This window comes from Cervus canadensis, chromosome 10 (genome assembly GCF_019320065.1).
Source record: "Cervus canadensis isolate Bull #8, Minnesota chromosome 10, ASM1932006v1, whole genome shotgun sequence".
Lineage (NCBI taxonomy): Eukaryota > Metazoa > Chordata > Mammalia > Artiodactyla > Cervidae > Cervus > Cervus canadensis.
Genome location: NC_057395.1, coordinates 60,228,012 through 60,252,194, shown reverse-complemented (window position 1 = coordinate 60,252,194; position 24,183 = coordinate 60,228,012). Strand labels below are relative to the sequence as shown.

At 53.3% G+C, this 24,183-nt stretch overlaps 2 protein-coding genes across 18 annotated transcripts; both read left to right on the top strand.

Moving 5' to 3' along the window:
• Positions 1 to 1,545: 1,545 nt before the first annotated feature.
• DUSP15 (dual specificity phosphatase 15) lies at positions 1,546 to 11,093 on the top strand. Of its 14 annotated transcripts, none has more exons than XM_043478851.1 (8): positions 2,166 to 2,273; positions 2,939 to 2,972; positions 3,626 to 3,684; positions 4,560 to 4,642; positions 6,778 to 6,827; positions 7,799 to 7,873; positions 8,914 to 9,085; positions 10,111 to 11,093. In XM_043478851.1, exons 3-8 carry the CDS (start codon positions 3,678 to 3,680, stop codon positions 10,381 to 10,383), a joined length of 660 nt encoding a protein of 219 aa, XP_043334786.1. In that variant the 5' UTR covers positions 2,166 to 2,273; positions 2,939 to 2,972; positions 3,626 to 3,677; the 3' UTR covers positions 10,384 to 11,093. The 14 variants fall into 14 exon arrangements, 11 of the variants coding, with proteins under 11 accessions (XP_043334783.1, XP_043334782.1, XP_043334785.1 ...); XM_043478855.1 differs by lacking the exon at positions 6,778 to 6,827 and adding an exon at positions 4,202 to 4,353; XM_043478852.1 differs by having other exon boundaries at positions 2,247 to 2,262.
• A 2,761-nt stretch (positions 11,094 to 13,854) lies between these two features.
• On the top strand, positions 13,855 to 24,070 carry LOC122448005 (interferon regulatory factor 4-like). 4 transcript variants are annotated; one of them, XR_006271476.1, is made up of 8 exons: positions 13,855 to 14,370; positions 20,009 to 20,198; positions 20,494 to 20,594; positions 21,427 to 21,523; positions 21,643 to 21,708; positions 22,473 to 22,847; positions 23,331 to 23,429; positions 23,676 to 24,070. XR_006271476.1 is itself a non-coding variant. In XM_043478845.1 (8 exons), exons 1-8 carry the CDS (start codon positions 13,942 to 13,944, stop codon positions 23,784 to 23,786), a joined length of 1,461 nt encoding a protein of 486 aa, XP_043334780.1. In that variant the 5' UTR covers positions 13,855 to 13,941; the 3' UTR covers positions 23,787 to 24,070. The 4 variants fall into 4 exon arrangements, 3 of the variants coding, with proteins under 3 accessions (XP_043334780.1, XP_043334779.1, XP_043334778.1); XM_043478845.1 differs by having other exon boundaries at positions 13,855 to 14,343; positions 23,311 to 23,429; XM_043478844.1 differs by having other exon boundaries at positions 13,857 to 14,370; positions 22,476 to 22,847; positions 23,311 to 23,429.
• The last annotated feature ends 113 nt before the right edge of the window (positions 24,071 to 24,183 follow it).

Below are 24,183 nucleotides of genomic sequence, written 5' to 3'. Positions count from 1 at the left end.
CCCACTTATCCCAGGGTACTGTATCTCTCACCATCTCTCCTGAAAACCTCCCTTCTTTGCCTCTCTAATCTACACTCCAGTTAGGGACCAGGGTGATCCATGTAAATGAGATGACATGGCCTCTCAGGTTAAAATTTTACTGTCAGGCTTTCCATCATGCCGAGAAGGAAACTATAAACCCCCAATCATAGCCACACATGTTCTTTCTCTCTCTCCTCCTTAGCCTCATACTTACCACCTCCCTCTGGCCTCCTCCCCTCCAGTCCTACTGACTCTTCCCAAAGGCCAAGCTTTCCCACCAAAGAGCCTTTGCTTGTGCTGTTCCTTCTGCTGGAAACCACTCTTTAAACACCCATGTCCTTCTTACACGTCAGGTCTTATCTCAAATGTCACCTGTTTAGAGTTCTTCCTGTCCCCCATTTTGTTTCTTCCATAGCACATTTCCATTGTTTGCAAATGCTTTTTGTCTATTTGCTTGTTTTGTTTGCCTTCCTTCTTAGCCTGGTTATCCAATATGGAGCTACCAGCCACATATGGCATTAAGCACTTGACATGTGGCTAATCTGAACTGAGATGTGCTCCAAGTGTAAAATATACACTGGATTTTGAAGACGGAATACAATTAAAAGAATGTAAAATATGTCATTAATAATGTTTAACTATTGACTACACATTGAAATGATTATATTTTTGCTATCCTGGGTCAAATAAAACCATTAGTAACAACCTGCTTCTTTCTACATTTTTAATGTGGCTACTAGAGAATTTATGATAACCCATGTGGCTTGCATTGTATTCCTACTGGGCAATGCCGCTCTAGGCCATTAGCCAAAAAGGTAGGAACCACCACCACCTTACCTACCTCTGTGTCACTACCATATAGAGCGTGCTAAGTATCGGTTGGATAATTTAGTTTTTATGAGAACCCTGGACACACAGCTGAGACAGGCAGTTCTATGTACACTGCGAATTGGAGGAAGAAAGAAACACTTTGATTTTCCTCCAGTCACTGTATTTCAAACAGGTTCCGTGGACTCTGTCCCCACCTTCCTCCTGCAGTCACCCACTACTGTAGATGGAGAGGGGCAGGTGACTGCTGGAGGAGCAGAGTTGGTTTGGGGGCTACTATTTCAGTCCCCCAGGAGGTGTGTGTTCTCAATTATTTCGCATTCTCCAGTTTTGGTCCCAGTAGTAACACACTGAGACATACAGTCAGTAGCTGGGAGCCCAAGGGGATTTGCCCAGGGTCGCTGCACCAGTCATAGGTGAATGAATAGGGCCTGGAACCTTGGTCTCCATACCCACCTTTCCAGACTCCTGCCTCTAACTACATCCTCTTGCAGTCTCCTTTACTGCAAAGGACTCAGGTGACCATAACCCTCACTCATTCCCTCACCTCACATGTACCTCTGATTTATGGGAGCTCCTAAGTAGAGTTATGCCTGGCCCCAGGAAAGCTGACCCAGATGATACCCTCCTCAGAGGCCAGAGTATGAGGAAGAGACGGGAGGATGACTGGATGAATGGACAGACGGACCAGTGAATGGATGGAGTGGAGGAGGGGAGACAGACCAGCTGCAGGAGACTGGGAGGAGGATGGCTGGCGGGTAGGATGCCTGCATGGGGGCGGGGCAGGAGGGTGTACAAAGGGAAGGAATTACCCACTTTTCTCGCCTCACACAGAATCTGAAGATCAGAGGACCCCTAGCGATCCAAATCCAGCCCCCGTCACGTTTCTACCAGAAAACCGAGGAGGCCGAAGAAGCCCGGCGTTTTGCCCCAGGGCCCCATAGGGAGGGCCGGGCCGAGCCGGAACTGGGATCCGTGTCTCTGGGCCCAGCGGCTGGGGGGCTCTCTCCGCCCCCATCCGCCGCCCTCCCCTCCCCGAGCCTGACGGTGCCAGGGCGGGGGGAGCGCCCCCACCCCCCACCTCCGGAGGTGGAGGCCCCACGCGGCCCCAACAAGCTGTCGTTGTCCCGCGGGCCCCGGGCCCGGCACACTGGGGCTTTGTCCAGCCCCCCGCCGCGACCCACGGGTGGGGAGGGGGGCGGCCCACATGACCGAGGGGGTAGGAGGAGCCTGTGGCGGCGGCGGCGGCGGCGGCTGGGCAGAGCTGGGCCAAGCTGCGGACGCCGGGCCCCCCGATCCCCGCCAGGCTGCAGGCGCCGGGCCCGGGCCGTCAGGGCAGCTGTTACCCTTGCGTTCAGCGGGTGGCGAGCTGGGGGTGCTCCCGGAACCCCGTCCCCGGGATCATGGGGAATGGTATGACCAAGGTAGGGGGCCGAGATGGCGCAGCCCGTCCCTGGCCACCCCCAGCCCCGGCCGGGCGCCGGCCTCTGACCTTCTGGCTCTGGCTGTCTGTGTGTGTGTATTTCTCCGTCTCCCCGGGACTCTGAGAGCAGACTTCATGTCTCTGTGACTCTGTATTTCTTGCTGTGTCTTTCTGTGGCTCTCTGTCAACCCTAGGCTCTATCTCACCCTGAGTCCCTTTCTCTGTCTCCATGTGTCTCTGTCTTCCTTGGCTCTGTCCCCCTGGACTCTCTAGTACTGTTTCTCCATCCTTCCCCACCCGGACCCCCACACCCCCCATGCCTCTGCACACCACCCCCCACCTGCCCATCCTTCCCACCCCCCCCACCACCCCCCCATCAGAATTCTCCACCACCTACCTGCTACCTGCCAAGCCCACCTCTCCATTCGCCCCTCCCCTGTGTTCCTCCACTCTCTTTCCCTAGGTCTTTGCACGCCCCTCCTTTTGCCTCTCCTCCTACCCAAGCTGGCCTCCCTTGGTGGCCCGCCTCGGCCGCCCTCCCTAGACCCCTCTCACAGAGAAAGAGGACTCTGCTCCTTGAGTCCTGAGGGTCAGACACTCTTCCCGAGTCTCAGGGGACCTGTCATGCACCCCTGCCGGTTGACCCTCTGCCTGTCTCTCCTGTAGGTACTTCCCGGACTCTACCTCGGAAACTTCATTGGTGAGCACTGCCCACTCTGTCCCAAGGCCCTGGCACGCTCCCTGTCCCAGGCCTGTGTCCACCATTCATGCTCTGGCCCACGCACCCTGGACATGCTCAGGAATGGGGCTGGGGGCAGGGAAGTGATGCCAGGCTGGGAGCAGGGAAGAACTCATGAGGTCTAAGGGGGACAAGGGTGGAGGAGCGGCCCCAGTGCAAAGGGCTCAGAGCACTGGACGCCGGGCAAGCCTGCACCTGCTGGGAGCCTCAGCGTCTGCCTCAGCACAAGGCCTACCCCCGCCTCTAAGGGTTTTTCTGGTCTTGAGCTTCTGGGTTGAGGTCTGTTTGGAGGTGTTGCTTCTAGCTGGGAAGCTGGGAACACTTCCTGGCACAACCTCCTCAGAGGAGAGGTCTCTAGAGACTGGACTCTACCTCAGAAACTTCACTGGTGAGCACTGCCCGCTCTGTCCCAAGGCCACAGCACTCTGCCTGTCCCAGACCTGTGCTAAGGCACAGGCTGGTCTGGAGCTCGGGAGACCAGAGGCAGGAGAAGTCACTTCCATCGGTGGAGTCAGAGAAAGCTTCGGGGAGGGAGGGACATCTGCCTGGGGCAGAGCTTTCTCCCCCATCCTGTCCTCCCTGGGCTTAGGGGCTCCCTCTCTCCTAAACCCTAGTCCCTTCCTCCCTGGGAGCTTCCTCAGCAGCTCACACCACATCGACTTCTGAATGTTTGGTAAGTAAGATCTGAATCCTTTTAAAGTGTGTAGGCCCATGAGGGCAGGGGTCATGAAGTTGACCCCACAGTGCCATGCCCAGCCAAGGGTGCACATAATAAACAGTCAATGTGGTGGATGATGAAGTGGGCATGGAGTGGAGATAGAGTGTTATTTACTTTGCTGATAAAAGAGCTTCATATGCTGGGAATCCAGCCCCTATGATGGTCACTGAGAGCTGTGGTGGGCATCTCCCTGGGTCATGTTTCATTTAACTTTACAGATACAGATACACTATTTAAAACAAAAAATGGAAGTCTTCTGCATGCTATTCTGTAGCCTGTGTTTCGCATTTAATAATATATTGTGGACTTCCTTGCACGTCAGCACGTAGAGATCCTTTTTGTGGCTGCAGAGTATTCAAGTATGAATATACCATTATTTATCCAGTCCCTTTTTGGGTTGTTCCCATTTTTAACTATTCCTGATGTGTTTGTTCACGGTCATAAGGAGAGAACGTGGTCTTCTCCCACACAGTTTTCCGTGTGAGTTCATTCTTCTGTAGTCAAGATTCCTAAAAGTAGAGTTGCCTGGTCAAGAATATGCCAGGAAAGACTGTTTGCGATGGGAAGAACAGGGCGGGGCAAAGCTGAGGAGGTGCTGGACTGTTACCTGTGGGTACCCCAGTGGTAAGACTGAAGCCTAGGGGTATGGTGGGACCTGTCATGCTGGGGGCAAGAGGTGGCGAAGGAGCAGGGCGCTAGCGGAGGGTGGGCAAAGGTGGAGAAGGGAGGGAACAGGAGGAGAGCAGGGCGGTGAGCTCCTGCCTCACTTGACTGTCGGGAACATGTAAATCACACCTGCCAGGTTGGCTCAGACATCCTGTTTCTTTCAGATGCCAAAGACACAGATCAGCTAGGCCGGAATAAGATCACACACATCATCTCCATCCATGAGTCACCCCAGCCTCTGTTGCAGGTATGCCTTACCCCCACCCCAGGGCTGTGCATAGAGGGGAGGGGTGCTTTACACCCCCACAGCGCCCATTTATCAAGTACCGACTAGGTGCCAGGTCCTATTCTGGCACATGGGCCCTCCTGAGCCATGCTAACTCATTTGGTTAAAAACTGATCTGTTTTCCATTAGCATCCCTACTTGCTCCCTCTTTGGCAACTGAGGACCAGAGAGGTAAAGTAACCTGCCTAAGGCCACACATCCAGAAAGCTTAGCTCCTTAGCTAAGGAGCTAAGTCCTCACAGGGGCTTCCCATTGTCCAACTGAATAGATGATTCTGGGCTCTGCATCTTACTTGTGACCTGAGGCTATGATTTTACCCATCTGGGCCTCTGATCCCTCAGCCCTGTCTGTCCCCAGGGAGCTGCGAGAAGGTGAAGATGCTTTGCACACTGGCCTCCACTGGGAGGGGTTGGTGCTGGTATTATCAAGTCCTGGAAAAGACAGGTTGAGGGTTATGACCTAAAGTAGGAAAGGAGGAAATCCAGACCACATGTGCTAGAGTCCAGAGGTCTGAATTCATATCTTGACCACATTCTCTCTGGAACCTTGGGGCCAGGACTTCACCTCTCTAGACGTCAGTTGTCTGAAAAAGGGGAATTTTATAACAGTTCCTACCCCACTGGGCTGTTGAGAGCCACATAATAAGTATTCAATAAATTATAGCTGATATAATAACAAAGTTAATCATATTCTCAACCTATAAACAGAGCCCCTTCCTTCTTATCTGTTAGGGTCTGGGTCACCCACTGAAGGGAAGGAACAGTGGGTAGAAAGGGGCTCTGGAGATCTGAGATCCAGCCCCACTTCTGTCACAGATTTGCTCTGTGACCTTGGGCAGGGTCCTCCCCCTCTCTGGGCCTAAGTTTCCCCTTGTGTCAGATTTGATGGTCTCTAAGAGCAACCTCTGATAATCTTTGGTTCTCAGTGTCATTTGAAGAAGAAATTTCCAGGTCAGTGGAGTCTGTTTTTGGTTTATAGGAGAGGCTTGTTTTGGAGTATTTGGAGAATGCAGTCACTAGAGTGCCTGGGGATGCTGTCTAGGCATGACTATATTTACTAATGAAATGACAGCTAGCAAAATGAGTCCTTGCTCCCACAGCCCTCCCCTCTCGTCATCAGCATCTCCCTCTCCATCCATCAGAGAATTTACCAGTCAGGGTTTGATAATGCCCAAGAAGTTCAAGGCCGATTGTGTTGCAAACTGAAATTGCAAACCTTGCAAAAGATGCAGGCTCAAGTGACCTTGGGGAGGGCGCTTTATAGAGAAGGGCTGGAATTTCACACAAGTCACTAACAGATGAGGACCTGGCCAGGGGGTCCCTTAGTCACTGGCTGGAGGTGGGCCAGGCCCTTGAAAAGAACCATTTGAATATCAAAGGACGAAGAGAGGTCCTTGAGAAAAGTGCCTCTTGGAATGTGGGCAGAACTCATCTTTAAGATCTTGTGTGAAGGCTGGGCATGATGTCAGAGCACGTTTGTTGGAGAAATTACTGGCAATTCATACCTTGACTATTTTAATAATTAGTACAGAGTTGGGAAGATGCCCTGGAGGAGAGCATGGCAAACCACTCCAGTATTCTTGCCTGGAGAATCCCATGGACAGAGGAGCCTGGTGGGCTACAGTCTATGGGGTCACATAGAGTCAGACGCAACTGAAGCGCCTTAGCATACACAGAGTTTTATAACCACAGTTCATGAACTAAAAGCTTATCTTCATAGTTTTTGTTTCTTTTCAAGATAATAAAATCTACTCTGCCCTTCTTACTGTGTAATTTTGTAATCCTCACATGGAGGGGAGTCACTTTAAGTGACCCTTTCCCAGCTGTTAGATAAAAGGTCCCTGGGCCCTTTTTTGGCAGGTGCCCAAGCCACCCATGGGGTTAGGATACTATCTTCTCAGAAGGTTCTGGAACCATAGGTGGTCAGACCTGAGAGGCTCTCAGAGAAGGTGTCTATCCTCTGGGCAGAGACAACAACAGTGGCCCAGAGAGGGGCAGGAACTGGCCCAGGGTCGTGAGGTGCTTGGGAGGCCCAGGCTGGGGTCAGGGGATGCAGGCAAGGGCTGCCCACTGCCCACGTGTGTTTTGTACTTGCAGGACATAACCTACCTTCGCATCTCAGTGGCCGACGCCCCTGAGGTACCCATGTAAGTTCCTCTGGACGGTCTGGACAGCTTCCTCCTGTGGTGGGAGGAGGGAGGGTGAGAGGTGGCCTCAGAGAAGACAGAGAAGACTCAGGCCCCAGAGCTGTCCTGGGGACCCCAGCACAGGCGGTCTCCCAGACTGCTTTGACTCTCAGTCACGTCCTTGCCTATGCCTCTGGCCAAGCCTTAACCTCCCAGAAGAGCTCAGTGTCCTCAGCTATGAATGGAGAAAGCACCCTGTCCCTCAGGCTCAGATGCCCCTGTGGGTTTGAAAGGGTCAGGCTCAGCCTGTTCCTGGCCTTGGAGTTAGGAATCTGGGTTCAGGCCAGGCTTTGCCATTTACTTGCTGTGTGACCTTGGACAAATCACTTCCCCTCTCTGAGAGAGAAAATGGGTGTGTGTGGGGTGGGGGTCTGTCATCATCAAGGAGACTTTCAAGGATCAGATGGTACAGGCTGAGGCTCTAAGACAGGGCCTGGAATGTAATGGGGGCTCAGAAAGCAAGATTGTTTGTGTTATTAGTAGTAGGGGCCCCCAGCCTGCGGGGGACCCAGACAGACACTCCTGCCCCTTGGGAATCTTGCTCCCAACCCCACTGCTGACTGTTATTGTCCCCAGGTGCTCTGATTGTAGACCCCAGAGGGGTGGGACTCCTCCCGCCCATTTCCTTGAAAGATCAAGATGAATCCTCCGTGAAAACAGAATCCACAGGACCCGTTGAGGAGGTGCTCCTGCCTCTGTGGTGGGATTTCATCCAAGGCCTCTCTCCCCGCCTGAAATGCCACCATTATTGCACACACACTTCTCTACCTGCACTGCCGCATCGGCCCCTAGTCACCTCACGTGCCAGCTGACTTGAGGACCCAGGGCTCTTTGTCTGTCTCTTGCCATCCCAGAAGTGGGGGGGTGGGGACAGCTTCTTGGAGACCTGTGCCGGCCCCCAGCCCTCAGTACCTTCTTGCTTTCTTCTCTAGCAAAAAGCACTTCAAGGAATGTATCAACTTCATCCACTGTTGCCGCCTCAATGGGGGAAACTGCCTTGTACACTGGTGAGTTAGGAGGGGTGTGGGGGGAGGGAAAGTGAGTGTCCTCCATCCTGAACACAGCTTCATCCTGCAGGGAGTGCAGCCTGTGATGGGTCTTCTGCAGCCTGTCACCATGCCTGCCAGTCCACCATTCATCTGACAGTCCCCAGCTGTGGCCAGATAGCTGTTTCTCCCTGAGACTCAATTTTCTCATCTGTAAAATGGGGGACAGACTGTTGACCTGATGGGCTATTGGGAGGAATAGGTGAAGTCCTGCAGGTAGTTCAGCATCCTCCAGTAGTTTCGGCTCCTTCTCTTCCCCTCCAGCCTTGGAAGCTATAGTATAGGGCAGTGAGGAGCCCCAGGCTGGGAGATGGGACCTTTGAGTTTTCCCAGGACCCCCTGGCCCTGTTGTCATTCATCCCATGACTTCTCACCATGCTTGCTTCAGGGAAGCCCTGCCTGAGCCCCAGACGTAGGGACACCTCCTCTAGCCTGTCTCTCCCCCTCTCTCCTTGCCTTCCTTCAGCTTCACTGGCTATCTCTCCATTCTTCAAGTCCATCCGGATCCCACTCACATGGTCTTTGTACACTGCCGGGATATTCTTAACAATCCTTACCCATCTTTCAGGATTCAGCTTGTTGTCACTTCTTTAGGAACCCATTCCCTAATCCTCCACATCCCTTCCACTAGATGAATACCTCTTCCTATACCATCTCCTAGCCCCTGGATCCATCTTTAAAGCAGTTATCACCACCTTAAATTGTCTCCCTGGTTAGTGTCTTGTCTCTCCCAACCATCCTATAAGCCCCAGGCTGGCAGAGACCATGTCTGTTTTATTCCTAACTATATCTCCAGTACCTGAAAAATCACAGATGGTCACGAAACATGCCAGGCAGAGGGTATAGCAAAGGCAAAGTTTGGATGTGAGAAGACAGGTTTTGGTAGGTTCCTTGTAGTTGGAGCTCAGGAGGCAAAGTAGGAGAGCTGAGTGTGGATTTTGTCCCAGGGGACACAGAGGAGACTGGGCCTAACCTGAAGTCTTGGGGGTGTGGTGTCCCAGTTTTGCAGGCATCTCCCGAAGCACCACCATCGTGACGGCGTATGTGATGACTGTGACGGGACTAAGCTGGAGGGACGTGCTTGAAGCCATCAAGGCCACCCGGCCCATTGCCAACCCCAACCCAGGCTTTAGGCAGCAGCTTGAGGAGTTTGGCTGGGGCAGTTCCCGGAAGGTAGGGGCTGCGGCTCAGTGGTAAAGAATCCGCCAATGCAGGGGACGCAGGTTCAATCCCTGGGCTGGGAATAAATCCTGGAGGAGGATATGGCAACCCATTCCAGTATTCTTGACTGGGAAACCCCATGGACAGAGGAGCCTGGTGGGCTACACGTGGGGTTGCAAAGAGTTGGACACGACTGAGCAACTAAGCAATAACAGGGGTAGGGGCTGGGGCAAGGGTGCGAGACTTCTTACTTGAGCTGAGCACTGATTGGAAAGAATTTCGCCTGTGCTTCAGACCTGGCAGAAGATTTTTCTGAGGTCTTGAACTTGTGGCTCTTGAGCTAACTTAGCCCCTAGGTGTTTGGACAGCCAGAGGTTTTCTTCTTTTTAGCTTAGGATGTGTATACCCATGGGCCAGATTATGGACCCTTCAATTTGGCCAAGTGCCAGCAATGCCCACTCTGCCTGCCTGAAACCTGAAGGCATTTGAGCCTCTGGCTCCTTTGGGGAGAACTGTCCAGTCCCTACTCTACCCCTGGGTCAAAGCAATTCCTTCTCCTGTGTCCACTGGGCAGATGGCACGTGGAGATGTCAGGGACTGAGCCCACCCTCCCACCTCCCTGGAACAAGAGAAAGTGAGAGAGAGAAGCAGCCAGTGTAGGAAGACAGGCTGGTTCAGAGAGACTTTTCTGCAAGGCTGTATTAGGAAAGAGGCAAGGAAGAGGGCCTGGCTGGTGGTTGTGCAGGCTGGGGGGGGGGCTTAGTGTGGTCCCACTGTACAGGTGGGGTGGGGGGTCACTTCGGTAGGTCTGGAAGTTGGAGTGTCAAAGGGGAAGGAGGGGACTCAGGGAGAGAGAAGGGACTCGGAGGGAGACGGGGCTCAGTGAGGGGGATGGAGACCCCAAGGGAAGCTAAGAGGATGCTCAGGAAGGGGAGGGGCTTATCGAGGTGTTGGGAGCTAGTAGAAGAGCAGAAGCCCTGAGGATGGAGAGGGGACCCCGGGGCCGGGCACCGACCCCGCCCCTCTTCCCGCCCCAGCTTCGCCGGCAGCTGGAGGAGCGCTTCGGCGAGAGCCCTTTCCGCGACGAGGAGGAGGTGCGCGCGCTCCTGCCGCTGTGCAAGCGCTGCCGGCAGGGCTCGGCGAGCGCGGCCGCTTCCCCGGCGCCCAACTCCACGGCCTCGGAGGGGACCCTGCAGCGCCTGGTGCCGCGCTCGCCCCGGGAGGCCCACCGGCCGCTGCCGCTGCTGGCGCGCGTCAAGCAGACTTTCTCCTGCCTCCCGCGGTGTCTGTCCCGCAAAGGCAGCAAGTGAGGATCCCGCCCCCGCCGTGGCGCCCCTCGTCCTCCCGACTGGTCCCCCTTCTGGGATCGTCCGGGCCTCTCACGGCCTTCAGGAGGGGCCCAGCGCCCGTGGGAGCGAGCGCCGCGGCGGCCTGATCCCTGCCCCTGCCCCTCTGCCCGCCTGGCTTGTCTGCGTCCGCAGTCCGTGTGTCCATCTGTGTGTGCGGCTCTGTGTCTGGGCCGGCCTGCTGCAGCCACCTGGTGCCTTAGTCCTTGGGCTGGGGGAGGGTGCACCCGCGCCTCCCCCCCGCCCCGCCCCATTGCAGGCGGCGGGAGTGGGAGTGGGGGAGGGGGAGGGTTGGATGGGCCTGGAGGATATTAAAGAGACACAGAAGCTGCCGGTCAGATCTCGTCTCCCAGTCATTCAGTCCTTGAGCTAAGGGGCGGGGGGCTGTTCCTGTCGCCTGCAGGAAACGAGAATGGGAGGAAGTTTGCATCCCCCTACGGCCTGCGGAGCCTGCCATCTTCCCGGCACTGCAGTGTGCTGCGCTGAAATTCCACTTCCTTTATCCTTACAGCTATCTCTCCCTGGAGCCCTGGTCTCCTGAAAAGGCCCCCAACTCCTCGTTCTCTTTGAACCCCCTGCCCCCTGGCTGAACCCCTTCCTGAACCCCACTTCTTCCTCCCCAGCTCCCTTCCTTTCCCTAGCCACAAATCCTCGCTAGTAAAGGTATAGAAGTAGTACCTCCCTCATGCTTGATTTTTTACTTAAATGAGTTCACTTAATCCTCGGGGAGGAAACAAGTTCAGAGAAGTCAGGCAGCTTGTCCAAGGACACACAGCCAGAGTAGGGGAAGCTGGATGTGACCCTAGACAGTCTGTGTCCCATGACGGTTGTTAAAAAGCAGCTCCTTCTGGTCTTGATGGTTACCGGCCAGAAGGACCCACCCCCGGGCTAGTGGGAATGACCCTTCCCACTTAGAGTTTAAAGGCCAGGGGAGCACTGAGAAGGGAGGGCCTCAGGACAGCCCAAGAAAGCAGCAGACTGACTGAGGATGAACAGTGGCCACCTGAGCTTATTTTTCCTAAACTAAAATTAACTTAGAGTTAAGAGGGATCTGAAATTTCTGTAATCTAATAATCACCTATACAGGGGTTCTTATGATGCATCAAGACCTGGGGGTGATGGGGGAGGCCCAGATTCCAGGATTGGGGGTGGGAGATGGATGAAATAACCTTCACCTGCTGCCGAACCTCCCCCTCAGCATTCAAGCAACAAAAGTTCATTGAGTACCTACTGTGTGCCAGGCCATGAGCGGGGCACTGAAGACCCAGCCGTGAGCAAGCCTCTGCACTCATGTTGCTGACATTCTGATGGGAAAGTCCCTGGATAAACAGATAAACCAAAGAAAAACTACGTTTGATAGTGAGGGAGGGAACTGCTTTGCTGTGTGGGTGGAAGCATTTCAGGAAGAGGGTACAATACCTGAAGAGGCCTGAGGTAGGATGGTGTATGGAGAGCAGGGTGGTAGGACTCACCAGATTGCAGGGAGCCTGCGGTCCTCCTGACTGGTTAGTGGTGCCACCACCCACCGGGTTTAAAACATCTTTGTGTTTCTGCTGGTGTCGCTCCCTATTTAAAAGCCCCCATCGCCCTCTGGGCTTCCCTGGCGGCTCAGTGGTGGAGATGCAGGTTGGACCTCTGGGTTGGGAACATCCCCTGGAGGACGGCATGGCAACCCACTCCAATATTCTTGCTAGGGAATTCTTGCTAGGAAGAACCTGGCGGGCTGCAGTCCTTGGGGTCACAAGGAGTCGGACACGACTGAAACAACTGAGCACACACAATTATCTCTGTCATCTCTAGGAGAAAACAAAACCCCTTGATAGGATATTCCAGGTCCTTCATGATGCTCCTCGCCCCCCTCATCATTACCTTCACCACATTCTGGCTCAACAGCTGCAATAATATTACCACTCATTTATTGAGCACTCTGTGTGGGTCAGGCCATGTGCTGGACACTGGACCTGCATCGCATGGAATCTGCAAGCGGCCCTATGAAGTAGGCTTTGCTATTTAACAAATGAAGAAACTGACCATCTTGGTGCCCAAGATAGTCAGCTAGCAAGTGGGGGGGCTGGGATTGAAATCCAGGCAGTCAGGCTGTGGACCCCATCCTCCTCGTTACTATGACTCTGCCCCCTGCCCTGAAAAAAATGAAGAGATGGCCTGACACAATCAAGTCTCCTGTTTAGATGCAAGTATTACTCTTGTATTTAACCATCTGAAATTCTCTGTGCCCCTTTGGAGCCCTGCAGTTCTGGGTTTGAATCCTGGCTGTGACTGTAGAAGGGTCAGAACTGGGTGGCTGCTGCCATATGAGGACAGAGAGTGGGGAGCATGAAGAAAGCTCCCTGACAGGTACCCACGAGGGACAGCGCCCAGCCTCTGGTCAATGCTGGCCCCCATCTAGCGCAGTGCTGGCTGCTGGGAGGGCTGGTTTCTCCCTCTCAGAGCCTCAGTTTCCCCAGGTACACAGCCAGCGTGGAGCAGTCTGAGCTCCTTGACCTTTTTCATATCACGATCCCCCTTTGACAATTTAATGAAAGATACGTGCATGCTAAGTCACTTCAGTCGTGTCTGACTCTTTGCGACCCTGTGGGCTGTAGCCTGCCAAGCTGCTCTGTCCCTGGGATTCTCCAAGCAAGAATACTGGAGTGGGTTGCCGTGCCCTTCTCCAGGGGATCTTCCCTACCCAGGGATTGAACCCTCGTCTCTTACATCTCCTGCATTGGCAGGTGAATTCTTTACCACTAGCGCCACCCAGAAAAAATACGTAGAGATGAAAACATTGCATATACTTCTGATGGGGGGTGGCGGGGTGGTGGTATCACAGACCCCACCAGGAATCTATAAACTCCAGGTGCAGCTGTTGGGAGGCAGTGTGGGATACCGTTAGGCTCCTGGACTCTGAGGGCAGAGAGTCACATTTTCAGATACTGGCTCCCCTGGGCACTAACTGGATGACCTCAGTCTTCTAATGACAAAATCAGTAATTTTACTCATCTCATGCTGTTGAGACATGTAAGCAATTGAGACACTGCAGGAAAGCTGGACCAGGCACCTCGGGGAGTGGTCAGAAGAAGGGGACTCCCAGTATTTAAGGAAATATTTCTCTAAGGGTGGCTCATGGATCACCTGGATCAGAATACCATGGGGGTCTTGTTTAAAATGCATGTTCCTGGACTTCTTGCCCAGGAAATCTGATTCTGCAGGTCTATGTTGGAGGCTGGAAGTGTGCATTTTTAAACCAGTCTCTGCCTCCTAGTTCTGCCCGGAGTTAGTTTGGTAGACACTATGCTTTTCCCACCTCTTCAGTCCTGGTCCTGGAAAGAGACTAAGTTTCCCGGAGGCTGGGAAGAAAGAAAAACAGGTGCAGGGATGGCGCAAGGGACACCCTGGGTGCCCGTCCCTGCCCCACCTTCTCCCGGTCCAGGGACGCGTAGAACCCGGGGCTACTTCACCCTGTACCCTCCAGTGGGTCTTGGCTTCCCACGGTATTCTAGGCTGCCCGCTGTGTGATGACTGATGCCCTCCAGGCCAGGCGACACAGGGTGGGGCGAAAGGGCCTCCAGGGAGCAGAAAGGAAAGCGAAACTTCCTACCCAGACTTTCGCTTTCGCCGCCTCCGCGCTGTCCAGGTGGCCCCCGCGCGCGATCCCTTGTCGCCCTGGGGTTCGGCCACCCGCGCGCCCCAGACCTGGTCCCCGGAGCACAGCGTTCCCCTATGGCCGGCGACCCCTGGCGGAGGGACAAAGGGAAGGTCTCCGACCGCAGACGATCCATGGAGGGGGCCGGGGGTCCCCTGCGCCTCCGAGAATGGCTGGTGGCGCAGATCGAGAGCGGGCGCTATGCGGGGCTGCGCTGGGAGGACGCAGGCAAGACCCTCTTCCGCATCCCCTGGAAGCACGCAGCCAAGCAGGGTTACCAGGTGCGGCAGGACGCTGCGCTCTTCAGGGTAAGGGAGTAGGGGCGGGGATCCCAGGTTTGGGTCCTGGAGGGCTCTGTAGCACACCATCCCAGCGCCTGGAGCGACCTGATGCGCTGTCACCCCGGGCCACTCGCTCAGCCCTTAACCTCTGCTGTCTCTAGGTTGATGATAATGTTCTCTACATGTGGGAGACCCTCCCGTAGGTGCCTGCTAAGTCGCTTCAGTTGTGTCCAACTCTTCCTCACCCCATGGACTGTAGCCCACCAGGCTCCTCTGTCCATGGGGTTCTCCAGGCAAGAACACTGGAGTGGGTTATCATGCCCTCCTCCAGGGGGTCTTCCCAGACCCAGGGATCAATGCAGGAGTCTCTTATGTCTCCTGTATTGACAGGAGGGTTCTTTACCACTAGCACCACCTGGGAAGCCCACCCTCTTCAAAGAGAATTAGCCAAGGGATGAATGACTTGCACCATCCTCATCCCCTAGGGGACTTCTCCCTCTTCATGGGGAAATTAGATACCACTGCCACGGATGGAAATTCCCTCCACTTCCCACCCCTAAAACTGTTAACCCCAGCAACTTCGGGACATTTTCTGTACTTCCCAACCCCAGCCCTTCTCAGGGAGCTCCTCCAGGAATGCCCTGTCTTTCTTCAGTCACCATTAACTTCCTCCAGACTGTCTCTTTCCCATCAAGGTTTTAACTCGGATCTCTTCCATGAGCAATAAGCAACCAGCCACATCCCAGACCACTGCCACCATCCCAAACACCTCAGCTGCCTCCAGCTCCTGCTTCTCCGGCCTCCCCTCTACTTTCATAGGGTATAAAGCACCTAGAAAGGACCTTCTGGTCATCAGCTCCCTCACTCATAGCCCCTCAGCTCCTCCTCTCCCCACAATCTGGCTTCTCTTCCTCCTGCTGATGTCTCTAATTGTCTCTAAGAACGCCATTGCTATCATCTTCTTAGACACCCCTTGCTGCGCCTCAGGGGGTCTACATCTAGTGGTCCCTCCTCCTCCTCGAAACAGTCTCACTTTGGTTCCCAGAATCTCTGTACCACTCCAACCCTGACCTGTTTCCCTCCTGCCTCCGGGCCCCTGCTTCTCAGCCCCCATCCCCTCTCCTCTTTTGGTGCTCTCAGCACTCCCTCCTGGGCCTCCCTCCTCACGTCCCACTCTCCCCTTACACGGCCTCCATGTTTCCCACCCTCCCCTCCAAGCCCCAAGCCTGCTAGTCTAGCACTCCCAGACCTCTCAAATTCAACACCTCCTCAGTACCACACTTGTCAGCTCCCCGCTGCAAAATTGTTTTTCAAATGGGAGATGGCATCACCCGCCACCCAGACCACAGAGCCAGGCACCTGAACCCTGGCTGCTCCCCTCTCTTCCAATCTCATTCTAACCCATTACCAAGGTGTTTGGCTCTTCCTGCAGAACTGCTCTTTCAGCTATCTACTTGGATTCATTCCCACCATCTCTCGCCAGGACAACTGAGTGCCCTGCTTTCCCGTCCCTTGGCTCTCCCCTCCGTCCTCCAGAGGGATCACTCTAAATGTAAGTCTTGCCTCTGCACTCCCCGCCTCAGATTCCTTCCATGACTCCCTGTTGCTCCTGTAATTAAGTCCCAGCTCCTTACCAGGATCACAAAGCCCTGCACGAACTGCTCCTCTCTGGCCTCTGTCCATCTCTCCCCACTCCCTCCCCAACTTCAGACCCAGCCAGATAGTTCTTCCACTTTCCAAATGGTTCCTGTGTCTCTCACTGGGTGACCTTTGTACATTCCGTTCCCCCTGCCTGGAACACCCTCTCTACCTTTACCGGCCAACTCCCCGTCATGCTCAGTGTAAACATCCCCTACTGAAAACAAGCTTCCCCTGATGCATTCATTTGTTTAAAGCATCGAGGAAGCTCTCAGTGCTTCTCCAAGTTGGCCCTGATTCCTTCTACTTCCTCCATTGAACAACTTTCCCTATGAATTATAAGTGCCTTGTATGACTCTGCCTCCTCCAGCTGCCTATGGGTGGTGACCCCGAGCATACTGCCTGGCACACAGAAGGAACTCATTAAGTGTCGAACAGGTGGTTACCTGGCCTGCACCTTAAGGCTATGTGCTGTTCACAAGTGGGAGATTCTGTGGACTGGCCCTCCCTGCCCCTCTTTGGGGATGCTTTGACCCTTCCTTCAACCCACTAGTGACACACACATGTGGCCCCCTGGCTTCATGCCCTCCCGGTACCTCAAAGCCCACAGAATAAAGCTTGGCCTTCATAATCCAGCTTCAGTCTGTCTTCTTCCTTAATCCCTCTTTCCCTTTCCCCCAACACATGCAGTAGATCCTCATTCTTCACAGATTGCATATTGACAAATTCTCTTCCTTGCTGAAATTATGTATACTCCCCCAATTGATATTCAAGGGACTTTTGCAGTCATTCACAGAATGGGAAAACAAAAACAAAAACAACTGGGTCACCAATATGCACATTTCCAGCAGAGGCTGAAGAAGGTGACAACCCTAGTTTCAGCTCTTCTACTGTCCTTTCACAGACAATCTTTAGTGCCACATTTTTTATACTTTTTGTGCTTTCTGTTGGTGATTTCACTGTTTAAAATGGCCCCCAAGCCCACACAGTGCTGAAGCTTTGTTAGGACTCCTGAGCACAGGAAGGCTGGGATGTGCCTTTTGGAGAAAACACCTTTATAAGGTAAGTTCCTTTGAGATGTGAGTTATAGTGTTGTTGGCCATAAGTTCACTGTTAATAAATCAACAGTTTATATTCAGTAAGGTGTCCTTCAACAGAAACACACATAAAACAAGGTTATGTATTGTTTGATAAACAATCCAGTTTGATAAACAATCCAAATCCAGTTGATAAACAGGATGTATTGACCAGTTGATGTACCAGAGGCTGACAAGGACCTAGCCTTGTATTTCCTTTAGGAGTGATAGTTCTGTGTGCCCTTACTTAGTGTTTCTGTAAATTTTATGGAACACAACTACCACGAGTAGTGAGAGTCAACTATATACATACCCTCACATACACATATCAGCTCGTCCTACCAGGCTGCTCACTGTCCCCTGCGTGCTTCCTGCCATGCTTTTGCTCAAGCGGTCACCCCGCCAGGAATATCACTTCACCTGGCAATTTCCTACTCATCCTTCAAGGCCAAATTCAGTCTATCCCACAAATATTTACTGAGCATCTCTTGTGTGCTACGCGCCACTCTATGGGCTTGGGGGGCACAGCAGTGTTCCCAAAGATCTCTCTCTCAGCTTGGTGATAGCAGCCTGAGCCTTGAGCCCCGGTTATGTTTGAGTTAGAGCACCATGAATATAATGAACAAGTTCTGCAGTAAATAAGCACGGACTGTTTGCTAGGTGCTGTGCTAAGCATCTTACACAGACCACTCATCTTACACCTGCCACAACCACGTGAGGTTAGGTATTATTAGCACAGTTTACAGACAGCAAAATCAAGCCTTAAAGGTCTCACCACTGGCAAGAGACACCAACATGGGAAATGCGGCTTTTGTCTGGTGTCCCACTAAGCCTGGGATCTCCAAGAGCAATGACTGAGTGCGATTTATCAGTTAAATCGCCCCCCTACCCCCGTCCACCACTGATTCCTGAATGTGATCAATTCAAGCAAGACATCTCTTGTCTTCCCCTTTGACTACTCTGCTCCACGCTGGCCTTCCTTGAAATCTATCCCACCCCCATGACCTTTGCCCTCACTGTTCTTTCTACCTAGAACAGCCTTCCCCCAGCTCTTTGTCAGACTCCTTCCTTCTTTTCAATAAGGCCTCAGCCCAAATGCCACTTCCTCCAAGAGGCCTTTTCTGATAACCCTCTCTAAAGCAGTCCCTCATATTTTTTATTTATTTAGTCCCTCTACCATAACAGTCTGGCTTCCCAAGTGCCAAGTAGGCAACAAGAGATTCGATCCCTGAGTCAGGAAGATCTTCCGGAGAAGGAAATGGTGACCCACTCCAGTATGCTTGCCTGGGGAGTCTCATAGACAGAGGAGCCTGGCGGGCTACAGTGCATGGGGTCGCAAGAGTCAGACAGGACTGAGCCACTGAACAGCAAATAACAACCATAACAGTCATTCTAATGTGTTTAATGAGCATCTTTGGTTTATATGTGTTCTTGCAAAGTGGGCGTTGCTGTTTTGTGTGTTCTTATGTACATCATCTTGTGTTGTAGGTCTCATTCTGTATCTTACTTTTATTTCACTGAGGGTCATGCTCTGAAGATCTATTCTTGTTCTCTGTCCATCTAATTTGTTTCTAGATGCTGTACAGACTCTATAGTGGGTATCTATTACACACACACACACCCCCATCTACTTTCCCAGAGATGGACACAAATTTGCTTTCCGGACCACAAATAGCTCTGCAGTGAATCTGGTCCCCTCATGAGCTTCTGTGAGAATTCCTTGGGAACTGAAATTTCTGGTCACAGGGTATGCTTATACTTAACTAGACTAGGCATGCCTGAGTTCCCTTCAGAAACTCTGCCCCCATTCCACTAACCATGTCCACATCCCAACCAACTCCTGGCTTAGCCAACTGGCTAAATTTTGTAAGCTTACAGATGATATCTCATACTTTTATCTGTACTTCTCTGGCACTAATGAGTCACAACATCTTCCCCTATGCTCGTGGGCTTCTGGTTTCCTCTTCGGTAAACTACCCATTGTTGTCCTTTGATAAGATTTTTTTTTCTTTCAGGATTGTTCTCTGTTTCTTCTTGATTTGTAGGAGTTTCCATATGTTCTAGATCATAGCCCCTTGCTGATTTCAGACTTCACAAGTTTTTTGCCTTATGGTTCATGCCCTCAAAATTTTGTTTAAGAAACATTATCTGCCCCCTAGAAGATTTCTTCCTACATTATCTCCTATTAGGTTTATGGTTTCACCTTACTTTTGTTTTTTTTTTTTTTTTTGGTCATCTGGAGTCCACTTTGTATGGTGCAGTAGGTGCGGATATCATTTATGGCTCTCCAGGTAGCATGTCCGGAGAAGGCACTGGCAACCCTCTCCAGTCTTCTTGCCTGGAAAATGCCATGGACGGAGGAGCCTGGTAGGCTACAGGCCATGGGGTCGCTAAGAGTCCGACACGACTGAGCAACTTCACTTTCACTTTTCACTTTCACTTTTCACTTTCATGCGTTGGAAACGGAAATGGCACCCCACTCCAGTGTTCTTGCTGGAGAATCCCAGGGACAGGGGAGCCTGGTGGGCTGCCGTCTATCGGGTCACACAGAGTCAGACACGACTGAAGCGACTTAGCAGCAGCAGCAGCAAGTAGCAGGTCACTGCCATCATTTTCTGTCCCATTGTATTATTTATTTTTTTATTTCTCACAATCCATAATTTGGAATATCATTATTTCTTTTCAGCTGTTTGCAGCTGCCTTCTCCCATTAGACTTGCATTCCTTGAGAACAGGGGTGTCTGTCTTGCTTCCCCTTCAGTCTAGAACTTGAGCTTGCTCAAGGAGCAGGAGCTCAAGAAATAAGTGTTCGACGGACGGAGGGAGGAACAGAGGAGCCTAGGGGCAGAGAAAGAGAGAGAAGGGTGGGAGCCAAGGCAGTTCTCATCCCTTTGCATGGCACCAGCCCTGTCTCCCAGGTCATTCCTCCCCAATTCCCCTGCTTATCCCCAGGCCTGGGCCATATACAAGGGCAAGCACCTAGAGGGCATTGACAAGGAGGATCCCTCTACTTGGAAGACACGGCTTCGCTGTGCCCTCAACAAGAGTGCTGACTTCTGTGAAGTACGTGAGCGCAGCCAGCTGGACATCTCCAACCCCTACAAGGTCTACCGGCTCCTGTCTGATGGTGCCCACGACCCAGGTACCATACTGCCTGCTGGAGGTAGAAGCTTAGAGTGGCTCTCTAGGCAATAAGGACTCCACCTTGCCCATCTGTAAAGTGGGAAAGAGTGAACTTACTGAGCTTAAAATCATGGGCTGGTAAACATAGAAGGATGCTTACAGTTTATCTCCCCATTCCAAAAAGAGGAAACTGAGGCCCAGAGAGAGGTGGGCCTTGCCTGAGATCATTCAGTGAGCTGGGATCATCTCAGACAAGGTTGAAGGGATTCACCTTGGGGCCCAGGAAACCACAGACTATTACTTGCTCCATCCAGTTACCAGGGCTTGTGCCCCCGGTAAAGAGGAGGGCATTCTTCAGAGCCAGCAGAAGCCCCCTGGAGGAGTGACAGAGCCAGCCTGCAGGACAGAAGAGCAGGTCAGCATGTCCTTCCAGCCCCTGCAGCCTTGCCAACCCAGTCACCTCACACCCATACCACCCCCTCTACATTCTCCAGTGCATCATCTCATCCTCTCCATCAGGTCTTGGCCATCATTGTCCCCATCCCTCTATCAGCTCTACTTCCTACCTCTACTCCATCTCTGCCATCACTTTTAGCTCCTTCATTCTATTCTCCTTAACTCCACCATCTCTGTCCCATTGTCTCCATCACCTTCACCTCCATCCCTCATGTGCATCAGTCCTATTTTCTCCCATTTCATCCCCTCTCCCCTGTTATCACTGGGTCTATTGGTGTGTCTCCACTCATGCCACCAAATCCAGTTCCATCATTGTATTCCCTTCACCTTCATCACCTCTAGCTCTCTATCATCTCCCATCATCTCTGTCTCCATCATTGTCTGTATCACTCTTACTCCACCCCGACACATCTCCTCCTTCATCTATGGTCCATTGCTCCGTCCCCATCACCCTATTAGCCTGGTTCATTCCACTGTCCCCTGTACCCCATTCCATCCATCACTCGGTCCCCCCATCTCTGTCACTCCATCTCCTTATTCACTCCTAGCACTTCTCTCCCTACCACAATGAATTTCATCTCTGACCCCATCATCTCCAAAAACCCCATCAACTCTCTCTTTACCTCTGTGGGGGAAAAAGTCTTGAGCTCTGAAACCTCAAAGTCTCTATTAACCCCAGCTGCCCTCCGTTCTGCCCAGACCTCCATCTGCCCCACTGCAGACTGTCTGGGAATTCCTGTGGCCCACAGGTCTCATCTCCTACCCTCACCACCCTTCCTCCCAATGCTCAGGATGTATCCGGATTAGTCACAGAGGATAAAGACAAGGAGCAGCCCTCCAGGCTAGCCCAGCAGGACTCCCTGCTCCCAAGCCCTTTGGCTGACCACAGTAAGGACTGGGTCTCCTCACCCAACCCTGCCCCCTCCCTGGCCTCTTCTGTGACCTTGGTGTAGGGGTAATGGCACCCAGGGTGAAACAATGCCTTATTGCTTCCTCTCCTTCCCCAGGCTACCAGGCACAGAATCCTGCTCACCCCTGGGGCCCTTTGCCCTCTGAGAATTTCAGCAACCCTGGTAAGGAACTGGAAGGCCCTCTCCTCTGACTACTGTGCAGAACAGGGGAGGGCCCAGGATTGAGGCCAAATAGCCTCTGTCTCCCACCCAAAGTACCCATGCAGACTCCAGATAACAAGAGCGAACATTTGTTGAGGGCTTAGCTTATGCCAGGCATCCTTCTAAGTCTCCCCACAGCCCTGTGAGACAGATAGTGCCATTCCTGGCATTTTACAGATGCAGAAGCCAGACACAGAGATTAAGAACCCTGCCCAAGGCCACACAGTAACCTTGGGAAAGTTCCTAAGAGGCCACAGTTTCTAAGTGGCAGTAAGAGATTAGAATCCAAGGGCCTGGTTACAGAGCTCACAGCCCTAACCACTGAGCATACTGCTAACTGGAGGCTGCTGTTTTGTTGTTGTTGCTATTATTATTATTTCTTCCAGCACTAAAATCCTTGCTGGGAAGAAGCTCCTAGAATTCCAGAAACTGGGCCTAGGAGGGCCACACCCCCATTATACTGATGACTCCAAACTCTGATTTTGAAGCTCAACTACCAGTTCTATCCTGGTAGTTAGAAGTATGTATCCGTTGAAAGTAGTTATACTGGAAGCTGCTATTATATACTAGCACCACCACTACTGCTAGAATTATTATCACTTAGGGACAGAGTGTCAAAAATTCCTGAGGTGGGGGCCGGGAGGACCGCTGGGTCCCCTGCCCGGCTGTGTGGATGGAGCGGGAGCCGGCGCCGCCAACGCCGGGCGCGCCCTCTCCCTTTCCAGCAGATTGCTGGCTGCACGTGCGACTCTTCTACCGCGCGGAGCTGGTGCGCGAAGCCACAGCGCTGGCGGCCGAGGGCTGCCGCCTGAGCCCGCGCGCGGCCGCCGCGGCCGCCGAGCGACTGCTGGGGCCGCCGCCGAGGGTGGCGCAGGTTCGTTTCCCGGAGCCGCCGGCCGGCGCCCACGTGCTGCGGCGCCTGCTGCCGCACCTGGAGCGCGGCGTGCTGCTGTGGGTGGCGCCCGAGGGCGTCTTCGCCAAGCGCCTGTGCCAGGGCCGCGTGTACTGGCGCGGCCCGCTTGCCCCGCACCGCGCGCGGCCCAACAAGCTGGAGCGCGAGCGCACCTGTCAGCTGCTCGACACGCGCCGCTTCCTCGCGGGTAAGAGCGCCACCGCGGGGCCGTGGGTTTGAGAATTCTGGGCCCGGGATGGGCCTGGAAACAAAGGACGTGACACAGAAGCCCCGAAAGTGGGGACGAATGCGGACGTGGGCCTGTAGGAGGTGGAGGTGTAGGCAGGTGGCAGGCTTGGGGCGTTGGGTGTGGGACAGAAGCCTAGGACTTGGGCACGTGTTGTCTTAGGGCATTAAGCATAAGGTGGGCATTAGGGCGCTGGGCAGAAGATAGGCACAGGTGAGTGGCAGTGGGCATGATAGTGAGCCCAGGGCACGAGGCACAGGGCCTGAGAATTAGAAGTGAAACATGAGACAGGCATAGGGATGTGGGAGTGGGCCTGGGCACACGGGGGACATGGATTTACAGGGCATGGTCAGGGGATATGAGCACAAGGTGGGCATCAGACAGGATCCCCCACCCCAGACCCCACCATCTCGGTGCCCCGTAGAACTGCGAGCCCATCTGCAGGATGGTCACCCGGAGCCCGAGTACCAGATCCGGCTGTGCTTTGGTGAGGAGTACCCAGGGCCCCCGGACCAGCCCGAGGAGCGGCTCATTATGGCCCATGTGAGTCACTTTCCACTCCAGCAGAGAACCACCCCCTACCCAGCCCCTCTAAATAGCCTGTCACTGCTCCCTCCAGTCCCAGCTCTGCCCCTGACCTGCCATATGACCTCTGACCTGGAAGACCTCCTATGCGAAAATGCACGTGGAGATGGGTTATCACTCCACCAACAAAGTTAGTTACCACCAACAAAGTAGGTGGGTAAGGAAGGGGTTGGTTCATTCCTCCACCTCACTCCCACCCTGCAGGTGGAGCCAGTCTTCGCCAGGGAGCTCCTCCTGCACTCGAAGATCCACGGCCAGATGCCCAGGTGTCAGGTTCCCAGCGGAGCATCCCCGACAGCATCACTCACCTGCTGACACAGCTGAGTCAGCCCTAAGCGGCGTCTTCCTCCTACCATACCCACTAAAGCAACTCCCCACAGGGTATAGATCCCACCCTAGTCCTGCCCAACTGAGCCAGGGGATTTAAGATAGGTTGGGACAGTGGAAGCCAGTCATGGCCTTCAACCACTCAGCCACCAAGCTGGAGCCTGGGAACCAGGTGCAGAGATAGACAGCTGGACCTGAGGCATCAGGCTTGAAAATCAAACTCAACCTTGAGGCTCCAGAAATAACAATTAGGACAGAAACAAGGCTTCATCTTTTTTGTTAAGAGTTGGACATTGCTTACACTGGTTTACCTAAAGCAGACTCTAACTGCAGTTGATCCGTTATAAAATTTGCTTAAAGCTGAGTTTACTGGGAGTTCCCTGGT

Bases quoted from the DNA above. Each gene is read 5' to 3' on its own strand.
- DUSP15 (XM_043478848.1), top strand. From the start codon at position 1,548: ATGGAGTGGAGGAGGGGAGACAGACCAGCTGCAGGAGACTGGGAGGAG. The intron at 2,263-2,938 runs GTATGACCAAGG...TCTCTCCTGTAG, and splicing joins CCCCGGGATCATGGGGAATG to GTACTTCCCGGACTCTACCT. The intron at 6,828-7,442 runs GTAAGTTCCTCT...TATTGTCCCCAG, and splicing joins GACGCCCCTGAGGTACCCAT to GTGCTCTGATTGTAGACCCC.
- LOC122448005 (XM_043478843.1), top strand. From the start codon at position 13,942: ATGCCCTCCAGGCCAGGCGACACAGGGTGGGGCGAAAGGGCCTCCAGG. The intron at 14,371-20,008 runs GTAAGGGAGTAG...GCTTATCCCCAG, and splicing joins AGGACGCTGCGCTCTTCAGG to GCCTGGGCCATATACAAGGG. The intron at 20,595-21,426 runs GTCAGCATGTCC...CCCAATGCTCAG, and splicing joins CCTGCAGGACAGAAGAGCAG to GATGTATCCGGATTAGTCAC.